This window comes from Wolffia australiana, chromosome 12, assembly GCF_029677425.1.
Source record: "Wolffia australiana isolate 7733 chromosome 12, ASM2967742v1".
Lineage (NCBI taxonomy): Eukaryota > Viridiplantae > Streptophyta > Magnoliopsida > Alismatales > Araceae > Wolffia > Wolffia australiana.
This window is the reverse complement of record NC_135846.1, coordinates 7,519,236-7,543,582: the sequence shown is the minus strand read 5'-3', so window position 1 is coordinate 7,543,582 and position 24,347 is coordinate 7,519,236. Positions and strand designations below refer to the sequence as shown.

Here is a 24,347-nt window from a genome sequence, read left to right as displayed (position 1 = left end):
TTTTAGAAAAAAATAGAAAACTAAAATTTTGGCATACTCAATGTGAGAGAATTTTTTTCAAATGCCCTACTTCTTATCCTACTATTGTGTCATCTTCTTCTTAAAGGGTCTTTGCCTTCCTTAAAATAATCAGAAACATACTTGGTTGAATGAACTATCAGTTCCATTATGTTGAACCAGATATTTAAAAAAGAACTCCTACAACCATGTGAATTTGGGGAGAGGGGGAAGGGAATAATGCACCCTCAACTCATGCTGGATATATTAGCTCTAAGATACGACTTGAAGGTTCAACTGAGCTATGAAGGTTCATAAATGTAAAAAAATTATGGTAGGAGAGATACAAATCCTCCTCATTTAGGCCCAAGTAGCAGACAAATCACATAGTAAGATCATTATATTTACCAATAATTCAGCATTAAAATTCACTTTCTAAGAAAAAACTATTCATATAATACTGAATAAAACACAAAGATGTTAGATGGTTTTCTATTTTAGGAATTTAAGTTTTAAATTTTGGATAAGAAAGGTAGCAACAACTTAGTGGCTAGCCACTAATCACACATTTAAGGTACCGACATAAAAGTTATCACATACACATTCTTTGATTAGCATCTATCTACTATTTCAAAAATAATTATGGATTTCTGAAATTTCAAACTATCTAGAAGCCACCATAGTTCAAGATCATTGGATGCATCAGAAATTTAATTTTTTATATTAAATTATAATTCATCTAGGAGTAGTGATGGAGCGTGCCAACCCATTCCACCGAAGACATCTTCGGAATCCCCATCATCTTCATCAACAGCTCCGCCAGTTCGCGCCCTGCCTGACCGGCAAGCCAAGGCACACGTGAAGACGCCCAGGTTACACATCCGCACATGTTCACTATGATCGTTGTTTTATCAAATTCGTATTCATCGTGCTCGTGTTTGTGTCATTTTGAGTCATTTTATTGTATTCCTATCATCGTAGGTGTCCAATGTTTTCTCAAATTTCATTTTTTTTTTAAATGGGGCCCCAAATCATAAGGGCAACATAATGGACCCTTTGTGAGGGCTCATCATGGCCCTATATAAGGTCATGATGGGTGCCAGTTAGATCTAGATCTGGTATTTTCAGTTTGTCAGTTTTGTTCGATCAGATCTCACACCAAGAGGAAGAAGAAGGGGATGGAAGGAAGAAATAGAAGAAAGTAGAGGAAGAAGTGGTGGGAAAGAGTACTTGCAAGGTGCGGGTTCCTTCCCGCGTACCTTTCCTGCTGCAGTGGATGCCGAATCATCAATTAGACTGCCAATCGTGATGCGCCTTTGGTCACCGAACATTGACCGACTGCATTTTCACAGCAGATTGATCTCCTTTGGTCCTGTCGATGCCCGACGTCCCGCTGACTAGTCAACCATCCAGCAATCGGCTTGCGTATCATCCCTGGTGTGGCCGCGGGACAACCATCAACCTCGGCTAAACCCATCGCGATTGATTGGTCTCCTTCATCGGCTTCGAGCGCATTCCTTTCGTAGTGTTTTGACTGTGATTGCTGGCGTTAGTCAACAACACAGATTGACTCAACCAGCGTCCGAACCACCATACTGACTTAGGTTTGTGGCGCCTTTGACGTTCACTTGACATCACGGTCAGGTTGCTTCTGATCGTTCTGACTATTCCTGAATCACGCCGTTGGTTCGATCCACTAGCCGATTGAGACGAGACCCTCCAGGCTACGTGTTGTGTGGCCGGTCGCAGTCCGCATTCCTGGTTGTCATGTAGCATGGTCAGCCACTTCAACACATGCTGACTCAACATGGTACACCATCACCGACACGTCACCCTGACGTCCATTTGCCACGTCGTTTGGTGGTCAATCGAACGATAGGGTTGTGCGCTAAGCTGCCTGATCTTGCCGCCGTCACTGCCGAATTACATAGCTGTGCGACCGTGCCGACCTGATTCCGTCGTAGGTTTGACTCTGACCTCCTGGACCCAATGTGTTGCTAGCTTTGTCTTGCGCTATTCGGGCCGTTTCGTGTCCTCTGGTGGCCCTGCTCCCTTCCTATTCCTCCAGCTCACGCTCCAGGCCAGCGTCCTTTGTCGCCTGAAGAGTGACGCCATGTTATCCTTCAGCACACCTCCACCATACCTGCCTGCACCGGCTCGTGCACCGACGAATACATCTTCAATGAACGGCATCACCGACAAGATACGTCATCCCCTCTGCTCGCTAGTTACATTATCTTTTTCAGTATACTTTTGACCGCACTCCACTGTGCTCAGATTAGTTTAGGTGAGAGAATTTATCGAGAAACTACGAATCAAGTGATTTCTTAGGTACGGGTCGAGCCTGTCCGTTACGTGTGGGCTTCAACAGAATTATTCCGTTCAACACCGCAGTTGCCATCATCCCTCTGACGAGGGTTAGAAGGTCATCGTCACTGTCATCGGACGTCCCTCGCAAACCTGGAAACTCGACGAATTTCCACGAGTCGTGGCCTGCACAGAAGTTCGCCTAGGATTCATCGCATCATGTAGTCGCATACTCGTAGGTTATTATCCGTTGGAGGACATCCGGCATCAAGTGGATAGGACACTTTGGAGATATATACTTGTTGAAGAGAAACATGGGATTGGTATGACGTGCAAGCCATCAAAGTATGCCAGTTGTTGCTTCCAAAAGGGTAAGGAGAGAAGATTCTCAAAGGTAGATTTTAATCTTATATTTGAACTTTACTTTTTTGAGTTTTGTATTGTAAACTTTATGTGTCATTTCCCCTGCTGAATGGATATGTGTACATGATCATGGCAACTGATTGTCTCAAAGAGTGGAGAAGCTATTCCACTCTGGAAAATGGCCATAAGGTTGCAGATAGAATTATATCCTAACCATAAGTATATATATGTATATCCATTTCCAATTATCAATGATGGAGGAACGCACTTTGAAAACAGCTTTTTAAACATTTTTATAGTATGAAATTTATTATTGTATCAACAAGTAATACCACCCCCAAGCAAATTATCAAGTTGAAGTTTCTGAATGAAAAATAAATAAGATTGTACTCTTAAATAGTAAGGATTGGTATGAGAAGCTGTCTGATGCCTAATAGGCATAGTAAAATGCCTAAAATACACCCATATGCATGTCTCAATAGAGACAAATTTATGGTAAACCTCAAAGTACGCAAATGAAACTGTGTTTGTAAAATTTATTATTGCCACTAAATTTTAGCTTTGCAGCTGCATCATTCACCATTTGGGGTTTAAATGAGAAAATCCTGAATTATTTTCTCAATTCCTATTTATTTATATTTTATCAGTATCTATGATTGACTCCATAGGTTTGAAATTTTCTGATATCTTCTTGGATTTTCAATTGGCATATAGGACTTAGATGAATAAATGGTGATTTATGGAATTAAATGAAAGAAAAAGAGAATAGAAAACCATGATCTGGACTAGAGGAGGTAATCAAAGCCACAACCTTGACCTGAAAAAATAAGCTCAACGTGGAGGAATACCATTAATGTATCCATGTAAGCCAATTTAACATATGGGTCAAATAGAGATAAAAATTATAGAACTTACTCACAATTCAAAATTGGAAAGTATATTTCTAACCTGGTGAATAAGGGACATTGATCAAGTCTGTAGATCAAGTCATCCTTGCCGCCAAACCCCTGGAATAAAATCCAAGCGCAAAGAGAGATAGGGAACTTCTACTTAATATCTTTCCCTCTTCACTTATGCGTTATATTGTATCTTTGATCTCAGCATGTTGTTGTAAGCCTAGTGTATCTAATCATTTCATACATTCTTTTCTACAAGAGTGATGGAAATTTATCTCAATTTTGATCAAGTTTCCTGAAGAAAAATTTCAAGCAAGAAGTGACAACAAGTTTTGTTTTATCGCTAGTCTTATTTAATTGCATTCTCTCACCTTAATTCTCCAGAGAAATTTTTCAGTGATAGTTTAAATGAAAGTCTTTCGAAGACGCCAACTTCATCCAAAAAATTCTCATGTAGAAAAAATTTCAGTGTTTTTTTGTTAATGGCACACTACCACCAAACTCGGCTGGCCGCCACCTCTCGTAATAGTTGCCCTGCTCAGCTCAATCGCCTGAAAAATCTACCCCTCAAAATATCCATCTCATATCCTTAATATAAAATTTTAAAATATTTTGAAAAGTAAATTAACATTTTTTTGTGTATTTAGATAATTTAAATTTTATATCAACCAAACATTACACTCTCATTACCTGCTTTCTCTGATTCTGACCCTTAATTCCAAGTAAAAATAACATATTTATAAATATTTCTAACTTCAAATGTTGGTTTGTCATAGATCTGCAGCACAAAGCCTGAATAGATATTTAATATCTCAATCTATCGTTAGAAAATTCTGTAAATAATCCTATTCTCCTGCTAAAATCTCGTATAACTCAATGAAAATATATTTGAATGCCTGTAGTAGTATAATAATAAAAATTGCATGGTGTGTGTATCGTAAAGAAAAATAAATCTGTTTCAACCGCAATGTCTAGTTATATGACTTGTATTCAAAGTTCTATTGGTGAAGTCTAATTTATTCTTGGATATCCCAGATAATGGTCCTAACTCCATGATAATAGATATATCTTGATTTCAGATCCAAAGCCAAGGTTAAGCTCCTTCATCAATGGTCCTTTCTCCATGACAATAGATATATCTTGATTTCAGATCCAAAGCCAAGGTTAAGCTCCTTCATCAATGGTCCTTTCTCCATGACAATAGATATATCTTGATTTCAGATCCAAAGCTAAGGTTAAGCTCCTTTATCGATGTTCATAGACTTAAAATATACCTTAGAGAATAATCAGAAGCCCTGCCATTATCTGAGTATAATTCAACTCAATCTCATATCCATAATTTTGAATATTTTGTCCATATGGTATTCACTCAGATAACCGTCAATTTTCTTGTAAATATTTTCTTTGAAGTTCTTTTGTTTATTGTAAGTTCACAAGTCATGGGCATCTCTGATGGAGCAACTGAAAAATATATTGAATCTAAGAGATTGTGATATGTTGGGTTTGGGTTCATATAATATTATTAAATACATTAAGCAAACTGAAAATTTCAAGCATGCAACCATTTTTAAAAAAATTAACAAAAGAGATTCAAACTTAGGCTCATGAGAGGGAAATCCTCAAATATCCTAATGACCTATCAGAAATAAGAAACCTTATTATGCAAGTTTCATTAAACAGTCTTAAGTCAGTGGAACCTAGGGCTTTGGAATTCATTTGGGCTTACTTAAGAACATCTCATGGTATAATACATAAATTCTCACTCATAAATATATATTCACACTTTACTCACTTCTTGAACCAACTTGTTCACCTCCTCACAAATTTGTATTAATGAAGCCCTAAATGAAAAATATTTTTAGAAAGGCAAAGACCTCATGCCATTTATTAAACACTAGTCTTATCAGCTGATTGAAGCTCCCTGAGCACTACTGGATATGTTTCCTTCTTGGGGGAATAAGGTTCATGTCTACTAAGGTGAAACATGAGTAGAATAAGCTCCATTCAGGGCGTATAAAGCTGACATATTATGATATGCTTTCCTAAATGAAGAAGAAAAATGTGAAAAAAATATGCCAAAGGAAATAAACGCATATCATATACTTATGTCTAGAACCATGTTGTAGGAGACGCAGCAACCCATGTATCTTAGCCATTGTATATAGCAGAACTTAAAAGACATTATTTTTTATATATTCTTGTGTTGAGGGGAATTATCACTACTTAGCAATATGCCTATTCATGGTATTTACTTCAGGGATGAATCAACTCTTGAATTTTCAAGTATGAAAGTTTTTAACGTCCATAAACCTTTGAACTTGTAAACACACAATTAGTGATCTCCTTGAATAAAGTGAATACATGACACTTTTTTAATGTCATGTCATTACTTAGAGACTAGAAATGATTTAAGTTTGAGGTATGATAACATGCATTCATTATTTAAATTTTCATGATATTTGTTATCATTTATGTATTGAATTGATCAAAATAATACATGCCATCATTTATTTCACACATGCTTATATTATTCTTTCATAAACATGTAATTTATTATTTATATTATTTTACATAATTCAATATAAAATATTGTGCATATTTATGGAGGCCCAAATTCCCTTACAGTTTCTCTTAGTCATTATATTTTTCTGTCTCAATATTAGGTTATGGAATATTAACTAAATAAATAACATATTTTATTAGATTTTTTAGTGTCTAACAGGTTTCATGGAAGAGTAAAGGAGAGATTTTTTATGTCTCCAACCTCTACACATATCCAAATGATCCCTGATGAACTCAAAATAAGGGTAATAATTTGTAGTTATTTAAACTTAGAGTCATAAAAGAATTTGACAACTCAGTGACAAGCAAGGGTCATTTACACATGGAACATATAATAGGAATTTAATGTATTTTTTATAATAAATATTGAATTATAAAATCTATTGTATTAAATAAAAATACACTAAGATGCAAAGGGCGATAATTAAAGATAGAAACATGGAATAATTATATATGAATATAAAGGAACGTTGTAAGTGTGTGCGATGAATAAATATTATGGATATCTTAGATATGGATGAATGATGTGTATAGATGTTATGAATGAGATGTGTGTGAATGTGTACGGACGTTATGGATGAGATGTATGTGTATAAATGAAAGTGGATGATGTCATGAAGAAGACAACAATGTAAGTGAGACACAACTCTCCTTAGATACTTATTTTCTACTGGGATCAAGGAAATTTGAAACAGGCGGGTCCCTCCACTTCTATTTTGATTTCAAAGTTAAGTAAAAATTGAACACCAAGAAAACTTGATGGATCATGAAATCTTTTTCTTTCACTCAGCCTACTATAGTAGGAGTAAAACTAAGAGTTATTTTACCTGAATCGAGGGGGGTTTATGATAAGCCTAAAATTGATGTGTAAATACATCGTTGTTTGGGCTTTTAGACTTATGCAATAAAATTTCTAAATACCCTTAATCACTAAATATTGTGTATAGAACAAGCAAGGGGTCGAACCACAGGGAGGCACTAGGCAAGGATTTTTATCCAATTTTAAATAATTTAATTCAAGAATGAATTAATTGTGCACTTAATAAACTTTAATTATGTTTATAATTAATCAAAATTAAGTAGAAACTTAATTTTGATTTTAATATTTTTGGTCAAGACACTCAAGATAGGATAATTTTAATTATAAGATCAGATTAATTCGGATTACTAATTTCCCAATTATGATAAAATTTTAAAACAATTTTTATGTATTAAAATTGGGAATTAATAATCATGAAGGGGGTTTCAAAATTGGACTTCAAGATGGACAAATTTTTTGCTGAAATTTTATATTTAGGTTTTTTACATATTGAATTAATTTTTGAAATAGTCAATTTTGAAATCTAGAGATAGAAAATAGACAAATTAACCTAGAGAGAGAGTGAAGAATTTGGGGAAAAAGTGAAATCCGACCCTATTTTTAAAATCTAAAATTGCAGAATTGTTCCAAATCTATTTAAAAATATAGATTAAATTCCAGATCTCGAATCAAAATCAAATGCAATGCTAATTTCTTTTCAAAAAAACTTCAAGGGCATGTACATTTCGCCCGTGCCTCTGTGTTTTAGAATCGTTCAAGAAGAAGTTCAAAACACAAATTAGAAACTTATAATTTTCAATGATGAATCCAGATCTGTCGACTTCCAAAGCAACTCTTGTGTCCTTCCTGGACAAATCCTTGAGGAGAGCTTCAAAAAGTGAATTTTGCCTTCTTTCTGACCTCTTTTTAAAATCCAATCGTATAGATCATAGAGGGGAAAAGGCAAATGTGCCCTCAAAATTTGGGCTCAATCGAACTGTTAGATATCAAGATATCATTGTTTTACTAATGATTAATCTCAACCGTTAGATTTTTATCTCTCCTCCACTCAGATAGAAAATGCCTTTTTTAATTGGCTGCATTTTTTTTCTCCATTCTTGGATCGCACGCTGCCACGTCGCTGTGCGCGGAAAAAAATGAAATCATTAGCGTTAAAGAAGGAGAGAGACTATAACTTTTAACGGCTGAGGGGATGCGCCATGTCGCCCGTCCGTTTTCATTTTGACTAAAATAAAACAAAAAGGTGAGCTTACCGCATATTTTTAAATGCATGTGTCTCGGTTAGCACGCACATTAAATGCACGCAGCTAACCAACTGAGCGTACGAGGAATATTCTCGTTTAATAAATGCACGCGGAGATCGATTCTCCGTGTGCATTTATTGCACAAAAAAGTAAACTTAAACTAAACTAAAAACAACAAATCGTACCTTTCTCTCGACGCCCGTGCCACGTTGGTGCCTTTTAAGACAATCATTCACTCATTATGGCATTGCGCATTACGATGCCATAATGAGAAAATAATGCTCCCTTTCTTTCTCTCTTATTATTATAAAAAATGCATCCACTTACTCGCCTGAATTTTGGGCGAATGACGTGGATGCCACATGATATATATATAAATATTATAAAATGCCAAATAAATAAAATATGTATTCTTTAAATTTGTAAAATCATTTCTTGGCCAAATCTTGGTAAGAAAATTATAAAAATATGTAAAATTTCTTGAAAATTTGTAAAACCCACACCAACCTTTAAACAAGTATTCTAAGCCATGTAAAAAATATTTATTCAATGCAAAGAGGTCAAATACCATGTAAAAAATACTAAAAATTAGAAACAATAATAAAATCAAAGTGTAAGTTATTTATCTCCATTTATATATGATAACATGAAAATATGGCCATTAAAACACATAAATATAATGTAATATTCATCAATTAAACATGATAATTTGCAAGTTATCAGTTTAATTATACAGCCAGAACATAGATTGAAAGAGGAGAGAAATAAAAAAATGCACTCAAATGTTCAGCCAAAAACTCATTCTGGATCGTCAGATATCATTTTGTTTTCTCTTTTAATTTACTTTTATTCTATTAGATAAATACACATTTGAACTAAAAAAATTATTTTCTTTATGAATACTACATTGGTAAAATCTGTAAAAATATCATATATATCAAAATTCATATAAATAAAAATATCATTTAAAAATAAAGTTAATCATTTAAGCTTGATAATAATCTTGTGTACTCATTTTTGTCCAAATAAACAGGGAAAACATTAATCTATTAATTTATTAGTGTGTTATTAATCTCAAACACATCGAAGCTCCTCCTCCATCTTGAAGATCCCCTTAATTTCTCCACCATCATTATTACATTGTTAATATCATATCATGACGGGAGATAAGCCAAATGGTAAAAGGGATAAGAAGGGTGGTACTTGAACAAATCTGGCCTGCATGAACTTTTTTAGGTCCTTCGTCCATTTATACTTAAAGGAACTTTTCATAAAATTCATGAACCTTCAGTATATCTTGTAAATCCAAAAATACCATTAGTGTGCGACCCTCTAGGCTCATGCATCAGTCAACTTAATGACACTTATGGCCCTATAACCTTCATTGGTATTCAAAATAATTATCTAGATCATCATATAGATTAATTACCCTATTAACTATAGATAAATTAGCATAACCAATAGGCTGAGTTTCCAACTTGTGGGGTGACAAGCTTAAACGCGTTCTCTAGAAGATACAAATGAGTAGATCGACTCATGAAATCTCTCTATCATTGATCATTATGTATGTAAAATCTCTCATCCTGACACTCATGGGACAACTTAAGTACGATAAATTATCAAACAATATTTGATCATCACAGTAAGCCCTAATGCACCCAAAACAAAAAAAATAACTCCTTGGCCAAGGACTTCCTTGCATTGTTTTCTTTGAGATGTATTCTCTCTTCCGATGAGGGCAAACACTCCCATCTTGACTACTCGATCATCTTTGTAAACTTATTGCTGCACCCGAGCCAAGACGATTTGGGTTTCGTTTAACGTCTTTGGTATCTCACATCAAAAGACCATTTAACCAACCATGCTATTAACAAACTGATTGACAGCTTAGAATAATATTACTCAGGGATTCATTCAAATAAATAAAGTGATCTGTATGAAGGATTTCCATGTTGTCGGACCTATGATATGAGCCTCCATCTTTGTAAAGAAGATATCTAACCTTGCTTCCTACCTTTGTAGGTTAATTGGAGAGAGTGAGGTTTTGAAGATCCATGAAGTGTTCCTTGGGTGTTTTGAGTGATTGGAGAAGGTCAACAGAGAAGAGGAGAGCCTTGCTTGTAACATAATATCTTTGTTGTCATCTCTGAACATGAGGACCTATTGTAACTTCTCATGCCTTAGATTGGTCTATCTCCATCAAATATATTAGGCTAGATTCATACTTGTCATTCAATTTCACTATCATCATCACTTCCCATTACATCATATCCTTCTCAGATTTCTGTCTCATCTCCTCTAAATCTTACACTGCAATTTACACATTTCTTCACACAATCATCTTCATTCACTTCACTCTCACTCATTTTGTTCACATCCTTGTATTCAATAATCTTATTTAATTATTTTTTATCACCTTTTCACCTCTTTGTTTCACTTATTTCAATATCTCAGATTTACACATATATGTTCTGACCATTGAAAGAGTGTAAAATACCTATTTTATGTTTCCAATGGAGAAGACGCATATGCAGCGCAAGCTAAATTATTTTCCTGAGTATCTATTTTATCTAGTTTTATTGGTTACAATAAAAAAACACAAAAATTTAAAAAATGTTTTTTGGTGATTATCAACCCTTTTAAAAGAATATCTACCTATGGTTTATGTGCAAAATAACTAAGAGACTATGGGGCAAGGGTAAATATCATATCCCATTAGAAAGGTCTTAATGGAAAAAAGGCATTTAAATTACTAATGACATTATTTTTAAAATCATTTGATATTTTAAAGAGCTTTAATTTTGTTTACCGAAAAAAATGCAAGAATAAATTATCATACACAGCATTGAGGTACACTTAAAACTTAGAAAGGGGAGAAATTGTTCAGATATATTTTTTAACAAATTTCACTTTGAAATTTGGGACTCATTCTGAATTTTTTAAAAAAAATAGGACCCATTATATAAAAAAAGTTGGACTTAAATTTACATATAACATGCATACTTAGGAAGTCTTGATCTTAAGATAGATGATTTTTTAAGTACGTTTAATATACTTTCTAAATCACCTTTGAAGTTTGATTTTTATAAAAATCCAACAATCTAATAGCATTGCAATTTTTTGTCTTCATCTTGATATTATGATGAATTCATTCATTCATTTTTTTAGTATATGAATTGTGTGAATGTTTTTTACCTGTGTTAAACCATAACCTGACTTCAATATGTCAACTATTTCATCATTTAGTTACAAAATAATATGATTCTTACACGTCCTTCTATCAAATGGGACTTTTAAATAGGAAAGTGCACTAACATTTCAAATTTTTCAGAATTGACTTCTAGTTAAAGAGGTGGTCTCCCAGGGAAAGCATGAGTAAAAGAAAATTTGAAATTGAATATATCAAGAAGCTACATAATTGTGTGAAACCATTACTCTACTCAGAAACCTGGGGTTTATTAATAGTGGGTGCTTCCCCTGAAATAACATTATTGAAATAGCATGAAGTGACTACCTTTCATATTTTTTCTTCTGTGTAATCAGTCTCCGTTTATTAATATCCCTTCCCTCTCATTCTTTGTTTTTCATTATAGATATTACTTTACCTTATTTAGATGCAAAATTTTTTGTTCATATTGAATTTAATATTGGTTCTAGATAATTGCCCTTCCCCTAAAATTAAGCTTCCCCATAAAAAATATAAAAATAAAAGATGTAATCTCAATCATTTTGTTTTATTTTTATTTTTGTATTATTTATTGATTTATTTAGTGTATTTTATCCTCATCAAAAATTAATATAAAACAATGAATAAATGTTTTGCAATTCATGGAACACCAAATATAATTGAAGAAACAAAATCTTTGATATAGAAAACTCAAACATTTATGTAATCATATACCATGCAGCCACATTTAATTACTTGGTGAAATACTCTAAGATTAAGAAACAAAGAGGTATTGCATTTCACTTTAAAATTTATAAATATTTTAAATAAACATAAGATGGATAGAATGCTGGAGGCAAATATTCCTAGGCAAGATAATGATATCTTCAAACACAAATTAACAGACAGTGCTAAAATAAATAGGTTTTTATCATTTTTTTTCTTAATATGGAGAAAACTTATTGGACAATGATGCTTTTTATTTTGACATAATGTGAAAAAAAAATCATCTGAAATCTGAATCTTTGACTTCTGGTGCCTTTCTGTTGAACATTCATGTCCCATACTAACAGTCCAATCTTTTCTTGACACTTGATTTAACCAATAGCCATTTTTCATAAAAAATTAACTTTTAATTTTGAAAGTGTGTTTTATCATTAGCTTGTGATTAACTACACTATGCATGTTCATTTAGACCTTATAAAATCTAGACGATACCACAATTATTCTTAGAACGTAGCCCCAAATATTCCTAAAATTATTTAAGAAAATATAAACTGTTTTTTTTTATTGTTAAATAATTAATTAATTCAATTTAAAATTTTCAAATAATTCAGCAAAACATTGACCAAATCATACCTTTAATATAGTAAATTATTAAAGGTATTATTACAGATAACAATAATTTTTAAACATCATAAATTTTAATTATTTTTAATGTGGTTAAAGGTAGTCTTTTCATTTATGTCATAACTATAAAGAAACTAATGACCAATAAAAAATTATTGCAGCCATGAAATTGTGTCCCAATGGCAAGAGAGAAATACCACAGATCACCATGTGCCACAAAAGTCATGGCCAAATCAGTAAGAGGGAAGGATAGAAAACAATTGTTCCAACGTCAGAAGTTAAACTGTCTTATTTTTCTACCTGAATAACTTACAAATGATTGATAATTCTTCAACCCCTCCAACCTTTGACTTTTATTTCTCTCTCCTTTTGTCAAGAATACATCTATGTGTCTTCCTATGTTATTTCTCTATTGTACCTTATTTCTCCTAGCTCAATGAAGTTATCTATTCTCATCCCTTTGATCTCCATCATCAGATTACACCTTACTCAATTATACTTTAAGTTAATTTATCCATTATTATGTATAGAGCTAAAATTATTGGATTTTTATTAGAAAGGTATGCACCAATCACAGTGGGGTAAGTGGTCCGCATTTTTAGTTGACGATATAAATCTGGAAATGATCAAAATAAAAATGTTTGGACAAACCAGAGTAACTTTTGGATTGTCTATCCTGATTACTTCCTCACTTTAAATTTAAAATTTTAATTCGTAATTTTCAAACATGCATTTATAGGTTTATTATTATTATTATTATTTAACAAGCTTTTATGCCTTTGAAAACAATGAGATGTCCAGGGATAAGACAAAAGAATAATGAAGGTATAAAAAATAGTTAATGAGTTTCACTGTTGTTAATATTTTGTTTTAATAATATCATTTAAAGTTAGTGCCTAATGATCTATTCCTGCAGACTTAACTCTTGAGGTGCATAGAAATCTAGAGGCCAGAATGATGAGAATCTTTGATACAGCATACGAGTTGGCTCGTAGGTAATACCTTTCTTAATACATATGTTAGTAGATGTGACTACAGATGAAGATGACGCAATGGAACATGTCTTGCATCCACCCTTACTAGGAAAATGTAGAAGTCTATCTATAAAGGCTTCACTTACACACAAGAAACTAGATGCCGGAAATATGGGCAGCCCCTAGGTTGTCACCCATCAGTGTTAGAGTTTACTTAATAGGAATATATAGTTTCTTAATCAAAGTTACTAGCATTTTACACATCTTTGTTTTAAACTGCAGTATACAGCCATGCATGGTAGTGTGATTCTTTGAGCACCACAAAATTATATTTTCTCCCATATATGCTAGATGGCATCTGGTGGATCAATGATCAGCAGAATTTCTCTACCAGGAAACATGGCTGAAAACTTGTAGAGTGCAGTTATTATTTTTACAAATTATTAACCAATAGTTAAATGTACCATTCACATGCATCAGTTTTTCTTGATCAAAGACTAAGAAAATGACAAATTTATTGTGATAATTGGGTTCTATCATCGTGCTCCACTATATAACGCCATTGGGACTTGTACTGAATCTACATATAATGACTCATGAGTTTCAATTAATAAACTGTCCAGATAATATTTATCATCTTTAGGGATCCACTAGTCTTTCCCTATGATGTACTTCGCTTATTTTATGGAGATGCCTTGCCTATTCAAACTTTCATATGACTCATCAGGTCTTAAAAACATTATTTTGTGAACCTGGAGAAACAATTTCCAATGTGCATGAAATGGCATGTGCTTCTTCCAAACTCTAAAGCTCTACTTGATGGATTTTAACTATAAAAATATTTCATGATTTTAATCTGATATGATACAAACACATTATCATATAACTTGAAGGTGAGCTAAGGGTCATTCCCAAAGAAAATTAATTTCTCAAAGGACTTTTAAATTACAAAACAAAAGTTTTTAAGTCCTACTAACATTCTTCCTTTTAAATTACAAACCAAAAGTATAACACCTTTGCAGTGTCATTATAACTTATCGCTTTCATGTCTCTTATCTTTGATATTGTTGAGCTCATTTTGATGTAAAATGTGTTATTTGTTTTTTTAAAAGGAAAATCTGAGATATATGGTAGCATGATAATTTTGGTCTCCAGATTCACCATTAGAGGACAAGGTTTCCAATAAAAAGTATGGGTTCGATTTGGAGATATCCCAAATGGTACCCATATAGGTAGTCAGATATGCCAACAAAACATCCGAAATCTTGTAAGACTAGAATTTCCCATCTAATGGAACAATATTACTCCCAGAATTCATTATCTACCTTTTTTGAACTCATCTTAACCTCATGCCTGATGGTTGTACAACATGGCCACCCAATTGTAAGCGCTATAATTCTTTAATAGTGTCCTACATTGTAAATCATTAAAGTGGTGTCTTACCTTACTTTTATTACTTAGATTCATAATGTTAAATATATTTTAGGAAATAAAAAGCTATCATGCCTTTTTAGTCATTTTTATGTACCGATATATATTCTATTCAGTTATAACCATAATCATCTAACACAAGTATACTCATCCATTTGATGGTGTAAGTGGCCTCACAGAGTAAATCACTCCCAAAATTTAAAGATTTAAATTCAAGAAAGGCCTTAAAAGGTGCATCATCTCTTCTAGATATATCTGATGAAGATCAGAATTGTAGGCAATGATCGTAGAAGATGTTGTATCTCAGATGGTGATAAGTAGATACGATTTGTTAGAATTTTTTATGGCTATCCACAAATAGAAATATGCCCATGTAGAGCAGAAAAAAATGGTTAGGATACTCATGATCCTCTTGAGAAACATAAAATTGGAGTATTTTCTCAGCTCATAGATGTAAATAATCCAGTTCTGTCAAAAATTTTGTATATTTTCTTCAAATATGTAACTATTTATGTTAAAAAAAATGTGGTGATAGAAAAACTAAAATAAATATTTGTAGTCATATACATCAATAACTTAATAAGTTATGCTGATATAAAATTGTTCCAGACTATATGAAAATTAATATATTTTAATTTTCATTTACCTTAACTCAAATTTAAATTATTTAAAAATAAATCCCCGCAAGGTGAATCTAAGTTTTGTCTTATTTATTTTAAAATAATTTGACAGTAGAGTGATTTGTGAATGATGATCTTACTTTATGAAATGTATTATCTAAATTTTTTAGAGAAAATACAAAAAAATGAAATAACTTTGATAATAGTTTGATAATTTATATAATAAATCTAAACTCTTTGTGACATTAGATTCAATTACTTCTTTTCTTACCATTGACCCTAGATAGATTCAATATCAACCAACATTTCGCTGCATGCGCAGCAGGTATTCGTGTGTGCCTGGTTTTTGCCAGTAATGGGCATGCACCATAACTGATGGCAAGCATTCACCATGCGCACAACATTCAGGCTGTGACATCCATACTGGTCCTAGGCGACTACTTATACATAGTCAAGACTGGTCTTTGCGCGAGGCATTGGTTGACCAAGGGTGGTGCCGACACTGGTTAGGGAGACCTTGGGCTTGGTACCTCAACCTTCAGATGATGCACATCAGCTGTCATACCTAGAGGACGCGTTGGATCACATCCTCTTTCTAAGTCCCCTAGGCGCTCAGTGCACCAAGTGTGATTGACCGCAGGCATGAGCATTGTAGAGTGGCGCGGCGGAATCAACATTCCATCCACTGGTCGGGAAGAAAGCCAGGCGGGTTAGGCCCCGTGCCTTCCCATCATCACTCGAGTAAGGACCAAGTGCTAGATTTTCAGGCCATGCTGGCACGCACCTAGGCGTAATCGACTTTGTAAATTCTCTTGGCAATATAGCTCATGGGGTTCTCTCTCAAGAGGCCCCGCTACTTCTCCCTCAACTCTAATATACTCAAAGACTTCTTTTGCGATTTCAAAGACTGCTTGACTTGCTAATCAAGATCAAGGCCGGCACTCGACTAAATTGCAAATTCTGCCCCCCCAAGTTTAGCTGTGTGGCATTGTGCTTCAGAGGCTCATTTGGAAGTTGAGAACGAAAGATATACATTCTCTAGCTTGAGGGGGAGTGTTGGTGGAAGAAAGTCTTTTATGTTTTTTGTTGTTTTTCTATGCACCCAAAACTCTTTGAATTTATGTTTATGTCCTCCGTGGGCTGCAATGCCTTAACAAGTGCCATTGCATCTCTACTATGGACGTGGCAACCCATGAGCTCTCCCTGGCTTGAGTACCCATCATCCACATGACAAATAATATTGATTTATATTTATAATTAAATTATTTTCCCTTTGAGACATGATTAAGGTGTTTTATTGAACTTCGTGCAATTCACATCAATACATACTATCACTTTTTCATTGAGCTCTTCATAATGTTTAGATATGATAATACCACATGTGTTACATGTAATAGATCATAATGCACCCCATGTAGGCTGTAAAAACAGTACACATTTCTGATCAGCAAGTTTGAATTGACACTGCTTATTTATCATACATCCATCCTAATGCATGTATCATTATTAAAATATCAAATATTTTAATACACCCTACTGTGCACGTAGATGCAGATTGTTAAGCTGTTATACAATTAGAGATAGGAGCCAGAATTAGCCTCCGATTTGCTCTTTGACATTGATCTAGAACTTTCTAATGTTCAAAAGTTCAGATCAATTATTATTCAAGTCCCAAAATGTGATCTACATTGCTGCAGATAAAATAAGGCAGTACGATATTCTCAAACCAAAGTATATTTTTTTGTTTTCACCTTTACGCAGAAATTAAGCAAATAATCGATATGGACTTCAGTTGAACACTATTTTGATTCCTGTACGCTGCAGTACATTCGGTGATCTGTGAAGATCCTTCAGATACTACAAAATATGATTTAATTTCATTCTGCAACTTCACCACAATACCCTTTACCTTTAATAACTTCCTGGTTCATATCAATCTTGATGTATTTATGCTTCCTAGATCTAAAAAGATAATAACATGATATGATATCAGGCCATATTTAAACTCAATACGAAAAAATGCTAAATTGCTTTAGAGTGAAACTTTCAATGACGTAAATCGAGTTCATAATACACCATTAAAGAACACATTGCAAATGCTTAATAATTTAGGAGGCAGTGGGTTAAATATTAAAATAGTTTAAACATGAATTATTAAATGAACCTAGAATCATGCCATAACTGTGTGAGAGATCTTATATTGTACTTTGATGGCAAACATAAGATCTTCATTGTATATCTTGTAATGCCACAGATGTTTATGATCAAAAGTAAATATGATCAAAGCATTTTTTTCTTTTAAAAAAAAGCATTATCCGGCATTCTTTCTTAAGAAAAGGTCCAACTTGCTGAAAGCAAGAAAGAGTGAGACAGTCAGAAACTTTGGTAACATTATTAACATTTTGAAATCAATTCAGATGCATACATTCTCATTGACTTATGAAATCTTCAGCTAGGGACGACATTGAATGCAAATAAAAATAACGATTATCATTATGATAACTGATTATGGCGGCAACTGTTCCCATGGTATCTCGAATTTTATCAAAAAGATATTATCGTGTGTTTGAATGCATGTACTACAGAGAATGAGAGAAACAGAGATAAGATAGAGAGATGGAAATTTCATAGCGACCAGAATTGTCTCCCCTCTGGAGATGATATTATTGAAGAATTAATACATAAATAGAGAGAAGAAGGTGATAAAGAAAACCTTTAAAGAAGGTTCACATTATGCAACAGTTGGAAGAAGGCCCAAGGTTATCTGGAGATGATCTGCAAGGACAATGAACTGAAATTAAAACATTTTATCATAAAAAATAAGAGATAAGTATGACTACTTATGTAACTTATGCATCTGGTCAGAAAACATTTCATCAAATACTAAATTTTCGAAAATAAATGCATACAGTTGACTGAGGGTGGAGAGATCAAGATCAGGGGCAAGCTCCTGAACGATGTCGGCAGGGGGCTGCCCGCATTCCTGCATTTTCTGCATAATTTCAAGGATCTTGGGGAAGTTCTCTGGTTCATTCTCATACGCCTCGTTGAGTTTTAGGATTAACTGGTATTGATTCTGATAGCGTTGTAAATCTTCTGGGCTCAGTTCTTTTGAATGTTCCCCTAACCACGTCGGGTATCTTCCGGCAATTTCTTTCATTGGCTCATAGAGAATCTCCTTCGAAAGCAATTGTTTCATCATTGTCTCTACCAAGGATTCCATATCCTGCGCATTTGAATTCAATTCTTAATGATGGATCGGACGAAAAAAAAAATTCAAAAAATATAATAAACAAGATGCCGATTCTTCCCCCCCCATAGAAAAAGGATAGATGGCGTCAAATATTCACGAACGATGACTCTTGGGATACCCTAGTATGCTAACTTTGAGAACTATAAAATACAAGGATTAAAACGTCTCCAAGATTTAAAATTGGCCAACGTAGTAATATGATAGATAAATAATCCACACATTTTGGAAAAAGTACTGTATAAAAATGAAATTGGTTCATTCCAGGCAAGGTGAGGCAAAAATTTTAACCACGAAACATCTTAGTTCCAAATCCTGGAGTCAATATCGTATTATTCAACAAAGAATTTGGTACACAATGAGCCAATAAAACTGTGGATAAAGTCCGCGTTGAATTGGTTGACGGTATTGATAGAACTTCATTAAAACTGGAGAAATATCATCACATTCTTGGACATGGTCTACAGATTCCATATCTTTTTTTTCTTAAAACGGTACCATTAACCGAAATGAATAAACCAAGTAATAACCTATGAAAAAAACTGCAAATAATAACATCTAAATTTCAGGATCATAGAGACAATTTATTATTATTCAGCAAAGATTTTGGTATGCAAAGAACCAACGAAATTGTCCGAATATCCGTATTTAATTTGAACTGAAATTAGCGATGAAACTTGAGAAGAACTGAAGAAAGAACATTAAATTATTGGACATGGCCGATAGATTCCAGTTCTTTCCTGTCATAAGACAGCACCATTAAGCGAACCAAAGAAACCAAGAGATAATCTATGAACAGAAAACAAAAGATAAATAATTCTCACTGGAATGAGACCCAAAATCAGAAAGAAAAATAAGAGATTCAATACCTGAGACTCGGCCATCTCCTCAAATTGTTTAACAAAGTCATTAAGCATGCCTTCCTTCTCGAGTTCCTCAACGCTCTGAGAAACCTGGGCACCGAAGGCCGACTCAAGCCCTAAGAAAGCGTTCTGAGTCTGCTGAGTAAGCATTGCAAGAGCCTCCGAAGCGTGAGAAGCATCTAGTGGTTGACTTCGGTCAACTTTAGGCCCTTGAGGAACTTTCTTCTTCGATTGGCGAAGCGGAGAGAGTCCCATCCCCAAACCGAGACCTTGTACAGGCGCTGAATTCCCCAAAGAAGACGAAAATTCAGCACCGCCTAATTTTTCGCCAGATTTTCCTCTACACAACGAGCAGAATCTCAAAAAATGAGAGAAACAGCAGAAATCAGTTCAGTTGGAGAGATTAAGAATGGATTGATACCTCCGAACAGGATCTAGGTCGAGCTTGTTGAAATCATCAAGCGCGCCTGCGAAACAATTCAAATTACAGAGTAAAGCTTGTAAAAACTCAACTATATCGGATTAGAGTGAAGGAAATTGCGCTTGTATTGCTTACTGTCGAGAAGATTATCCAAATCGTCGGCCGAGGCATCCGCCATGGCGCTCTCTCTCTCTCTCTCTCTCTCTCTCTCTCTCTCTCTCTCTCTCTCTCTCTCTCCAGTGGAAGAAGAGACGAACACGGAAGGAATTCCCGAGATGTTAGAGTTCGGCGTCTAGGAAGATGACGATGAGCCGTCGTCGTCCCGTCATCCGTCCTCAGTACGCTGGTTGAAGAAGAAGAATAATAAAAGAAGAATATGAAAATAAGAAGAATAAAACAATAATAAAATAAAACGAGAATGAAGAAGAGAAGCAGAAGAAAAAGAAAAGGAAAAGAATATGAAAAAAAGAAGAAAGGAAGATGAAAAGATAAATAAAGAAATAAGGAGAAGAGAAGAATAAGTGAAGATGATGAGAAGAAGAAAAGAAAAAGAGAAGAATAAGAGAGTGAGATGAAAATATTTATTAAAGAAGAAGAGCAAGAAAGGAAGATGAAAAGACGAATAAAACAGGAGAAGAATGAAATAAGAAGATGAGAAAACGAAAATGGAGAAGGAAAGAAAAAGGGAAAATGAGAGAAGAAAAATAAAGGAAGAATAAAAGAGAAAAAGAAGAAGAGTAGATGAAGAAGAATAAGAGAAGAAAATGGAAATGAAGACGAAAAGAAGAAGAAAATGAAAATGAATAAGAAAATAAAAATATAAGAATAAAAAAGAGGGATAGGGGGGAAACTCAACTATCTGTTCTTATTTGATCCCAATATCAGATCAAGACTGACAGGGTGGTCCACCTTGAAATGCCAGACTGATGGTCACGATTCGGTCTGACCAGACCCCAGTCCAAAATGATGAACCCCGTTTGTTGGCCACACAGATGATGGAAGACAATGATGAAATTTTCAAAAAAATTTGTCCCTCAGCTTATCTTATGATCCTGTTCGCGGGTTTTTAGATGACGATGATGATTTATATCATGTAGAGGTTTGGGATTTGATCTTAATGTTTGATAGTAGTGTAGAAATGTCTGAATTTAATAGTAAAATTTAGAATGTAGATAAAAAATTGGGATTAGAATCAATTTTAAAGGTGTATTTAGTTTTTGGCTTATTCATTTAAATTTAGCCTCATAAGGTTATTTGCTTAAAAGGCTATTTTTTTATATTTTATTTTAATTTGCAAAATAAAAGCATCAATGTGTAAATTTATATTCTTTGATCTCATTTAAATTTAAGGTTTACCATAATAGTCTAACGATCAAAAGGTAAAAAATAGATTACAAATTTCATCATATCTGTGAGGGTTGACAAGTAATATTGTAAAAACGAAACACAATTATACGCAGAAGAAAAATGATTCCATATTTTCATTGCTACACTCACAAATGCCTATCCATTTTTCCTGGTGAAATGAGATACCCCTCCATCAGACACTTGCATTGACTTGGTGATGCAACCTCCAGGTATGAAAAATGCAAAAAATGACTTGAGTACACAAGCCTAATCTACTTGAAGTAGCCAAGTATTTGATCCACAGAATTGGCCTCTTTAATCCTTGAATCCAAGGGGGTATTATTGAGTCCACAAGCATGGGAGCACTCTCTAACAAGGAAAACTTTGAGAAGACAGAAACTCAGAAAATAATAATACTTCAATAATATCCTTCAAGTTTAATGGCCACTAAAGGTTTAGGGTTATTCACAATGAATGTGCCCTTGAATTAACCACTTAAAACATTGGAAAAAAATAACAATGACAAGCTTAAATAAAAGATCAAAACCTAATGGGTACAATCAGTTATATGATGCAGTTTATGTGATCTAGAATATTTCATAAGATATTTTGTAGCACAATAATATGTTTACAAGACATACTAGTATATCTTCATCTCTTGAAAGGTGTCATAGATGTATTATGTGTATTATGTGTATTATGGTAGAAAAATAATATTTATGAGGAATTCTGGGGTATCTAGTTGATTTTCTACAAGTCTTGTCATCTTTTACAATATTTTCCACCACCTGAAAAAATGTGCTTCTAGCTAAGTCATCTGGTCAACTACCTTCGCATACTTCTTGTTATATCTAAGCTAGGAATTCTTTGAAACCCATTACTGGAGGCTTGTACATCTTAGTATCATAGGTTAAAACATAGATATCCATCCAAGGAATTATTCATACCTTATCTTATTCGTATCATAGGTTAATGCATAACTAAAATGTCCGTAACATGAATCTACATGATTATCTTTTAGGTATAATACCATTTAAGGATTTATACGGACCAATTTAGAGAACCATTTATCTAAAGAGCACCCACCATCTATCTTTAGTGTCTCCACAATAATGGCTATAGGATTGATGATAAGTATCGTGTAAGTATGATTAGATATTTGTTATCCTTACTAAATCGTTTGATGTGCATCTCGAATATCCTTCAAATATGAATATTTATAAAATGTGCTTAGAGACTAGTAATCGCTGTATTATAATATCATAATAATTAACTAAATTATTGAACTTATACAATGAGTTCATCATAAAAATCACACGGGAAAAAATAATAGAAAATATTTCTTTAAATGAGTATAAATATGATACAGAATTATGATTTGTTTCAAGATCCATAAACTGTCACTGAGCATTGACACCTTATGAAAGTGCTACATTAGCGTGCATTATCACAATTATTTCATTTTCCCTCAAGAGTTACACATGTTGCTCCAATTTTTCTTACATCTCCGTGCACGTAAAGGATATACTCAACATTCCCTCCTTGATTTGCTTGACAACATCTATGACTTGCTTTTGGCAACCTGTGACAAGGAATAAAGCAACATATGTGGTATTGGGTTCTATGGCCTTGATTTGGATGAAACCAAGAGATTCCCACAAAAGAAGACTTAGAAATGAATTGAAATGACATCTACAAAATGATTGATCAAATTACCAAGACATGGCTCAGACCTGTGATTTCTTGGATCCTCGAGTGAGATGTGTTGAGATGCTCGAGTATGTAGCCTCTAGATGTAGCCACATGATCCCTAGTACATCAAATCTCCTCCTTCACCTTGATAAGTTCCTTTTCACACTCCACCGTCGTCTTTATGCCATCTGATTGCATCGAGAATGGAGATGAGACAAAGGGAGGAGGGAGAAGAAAGAGAAAGGTCCTGAATAATTCTGGCCTGGGTGAATTTCATAAAGGGCCTTCACCAATTTATCCTAAGCGGGTATATTTCATAAAAATACCTAAATTTTAAGTATATCTTCCAACATCCAAAAGACCATTCGCATGTGACCCTTTAGGCCCATGTATTAGTCTAGTTAACAACTCAAAGATTTAATGCCCTTTATTGGCTTTTAAAATTAAGTAAATATATCATTGTACAGATTAATTAATGATGGATCAATTTAACCCAACCAATAGGTATAATCTCCAGCCTTGCGGTGCCAAGATACACCTTGTGATATAGAAGATAAAAAGGAGTGTGCATTGACTCACTCAAGGAGAGTGATCTATTCACTGAACCATATCATGTATTCATGAACTTCATCATAAGCATCACACATGCACTATAATGAATACATTATATTAATGAACATTGAATGAGACATGGAATTTCTGATTGGCTTACACCACCGTAAAGCTGCGTGAGGGGACAATCCTCCTATATGTAGGCATATTAATGATCAGTATCAAAGTTTGATCAAAGTTGCAGGCATGATATTATGGAGAAAATTCAACTAAATTAAAATAAGTTGAAGCTTCAAAATTAAATATAAAAAACATAATATGAAGGGAAATAAAAATGCTTCATGACAAGTTAGGATATATATTGCACAAAAATATAACCATACAAGGAGGAAAAAATATAATTGATTTGAATGTAAGTAAATACTTATTTCCCAATAAAAGTAATAAAATAAAAAATATATTTAAAAATAAAAGAAAGTTCTAAAAGGTAGG

The 24,347-nt window shown here is 33.7% G+C and overlaps 1 protein-coding gene across 2 annotated transcripts; it reads right to left on the bottom strand.

Moving 5' to 3' along the window:
* Positions 1-17,496: 17,496 nt before the first annotated feature.
* LOC144710469 (peroxisome biogenesis protein 19-1-like) lies at positions 17,497-20,535 on the bottom strand. 2 transcript variants are annotated; one of them, XM_078584261.1, is made up of 6 exons: positions 20,400-20,535; positions 20,265-20,310; positions 19,850-20,183; positions 18,640-18,956; positions 18,444-18,505; positions 17,497-17,692 (listed from the first exon to the last, which is right to left on the bottom strand). In XM_078584261.1, exons 1-5 carry the CDS (start codon positions 20,440-20,442, stop codon positions 18,457-18,459), a joined length of 789 nt encoding a protein of 262 aa, XP_078440387.1. In that variant the 5' UTR covers positions 20,443-20,535; the 3' UTR covers positions 17,497-17,692; positions 18,444-18,456. The 2 variants fall into 2 exon arrangements, with proteins under 2 accessions (XP_078440387.1, XP_078440386.1); XM_078584260.1 differs by lacking the exon at positions 17,497-17,692 and having other exon boundaries at positions 18,335-18,505.
* Positions 20,536-24,347: the final 3,812 nt, after the last annotated feature.

Excerpts from the sequence above, each read along its gene's own strand:
- LOC144710469 (XM_078584261.1), bottom strand. The coding sequence starts at position 20,442 with ATGGCGGATGCCTCGGCCGACGATTTGGATAATCTTCTCGACA. Across the intron at positions 20,184-20,264 it reads GACCTAGATCCTGTTCGGAG|AGGAAAATCTGGCGAAAAAT; the intron begins GTATCAATCCAT and ends CTCGTTGTGTAG. Across the intron at positions 18,957-19,849 it reads AGGAGATGGCCGAGTCTCAG|GATATGGAATCCTTGGTAGA; the intron begins GTATTGAATCTC and ends TCAAATGCGCAG.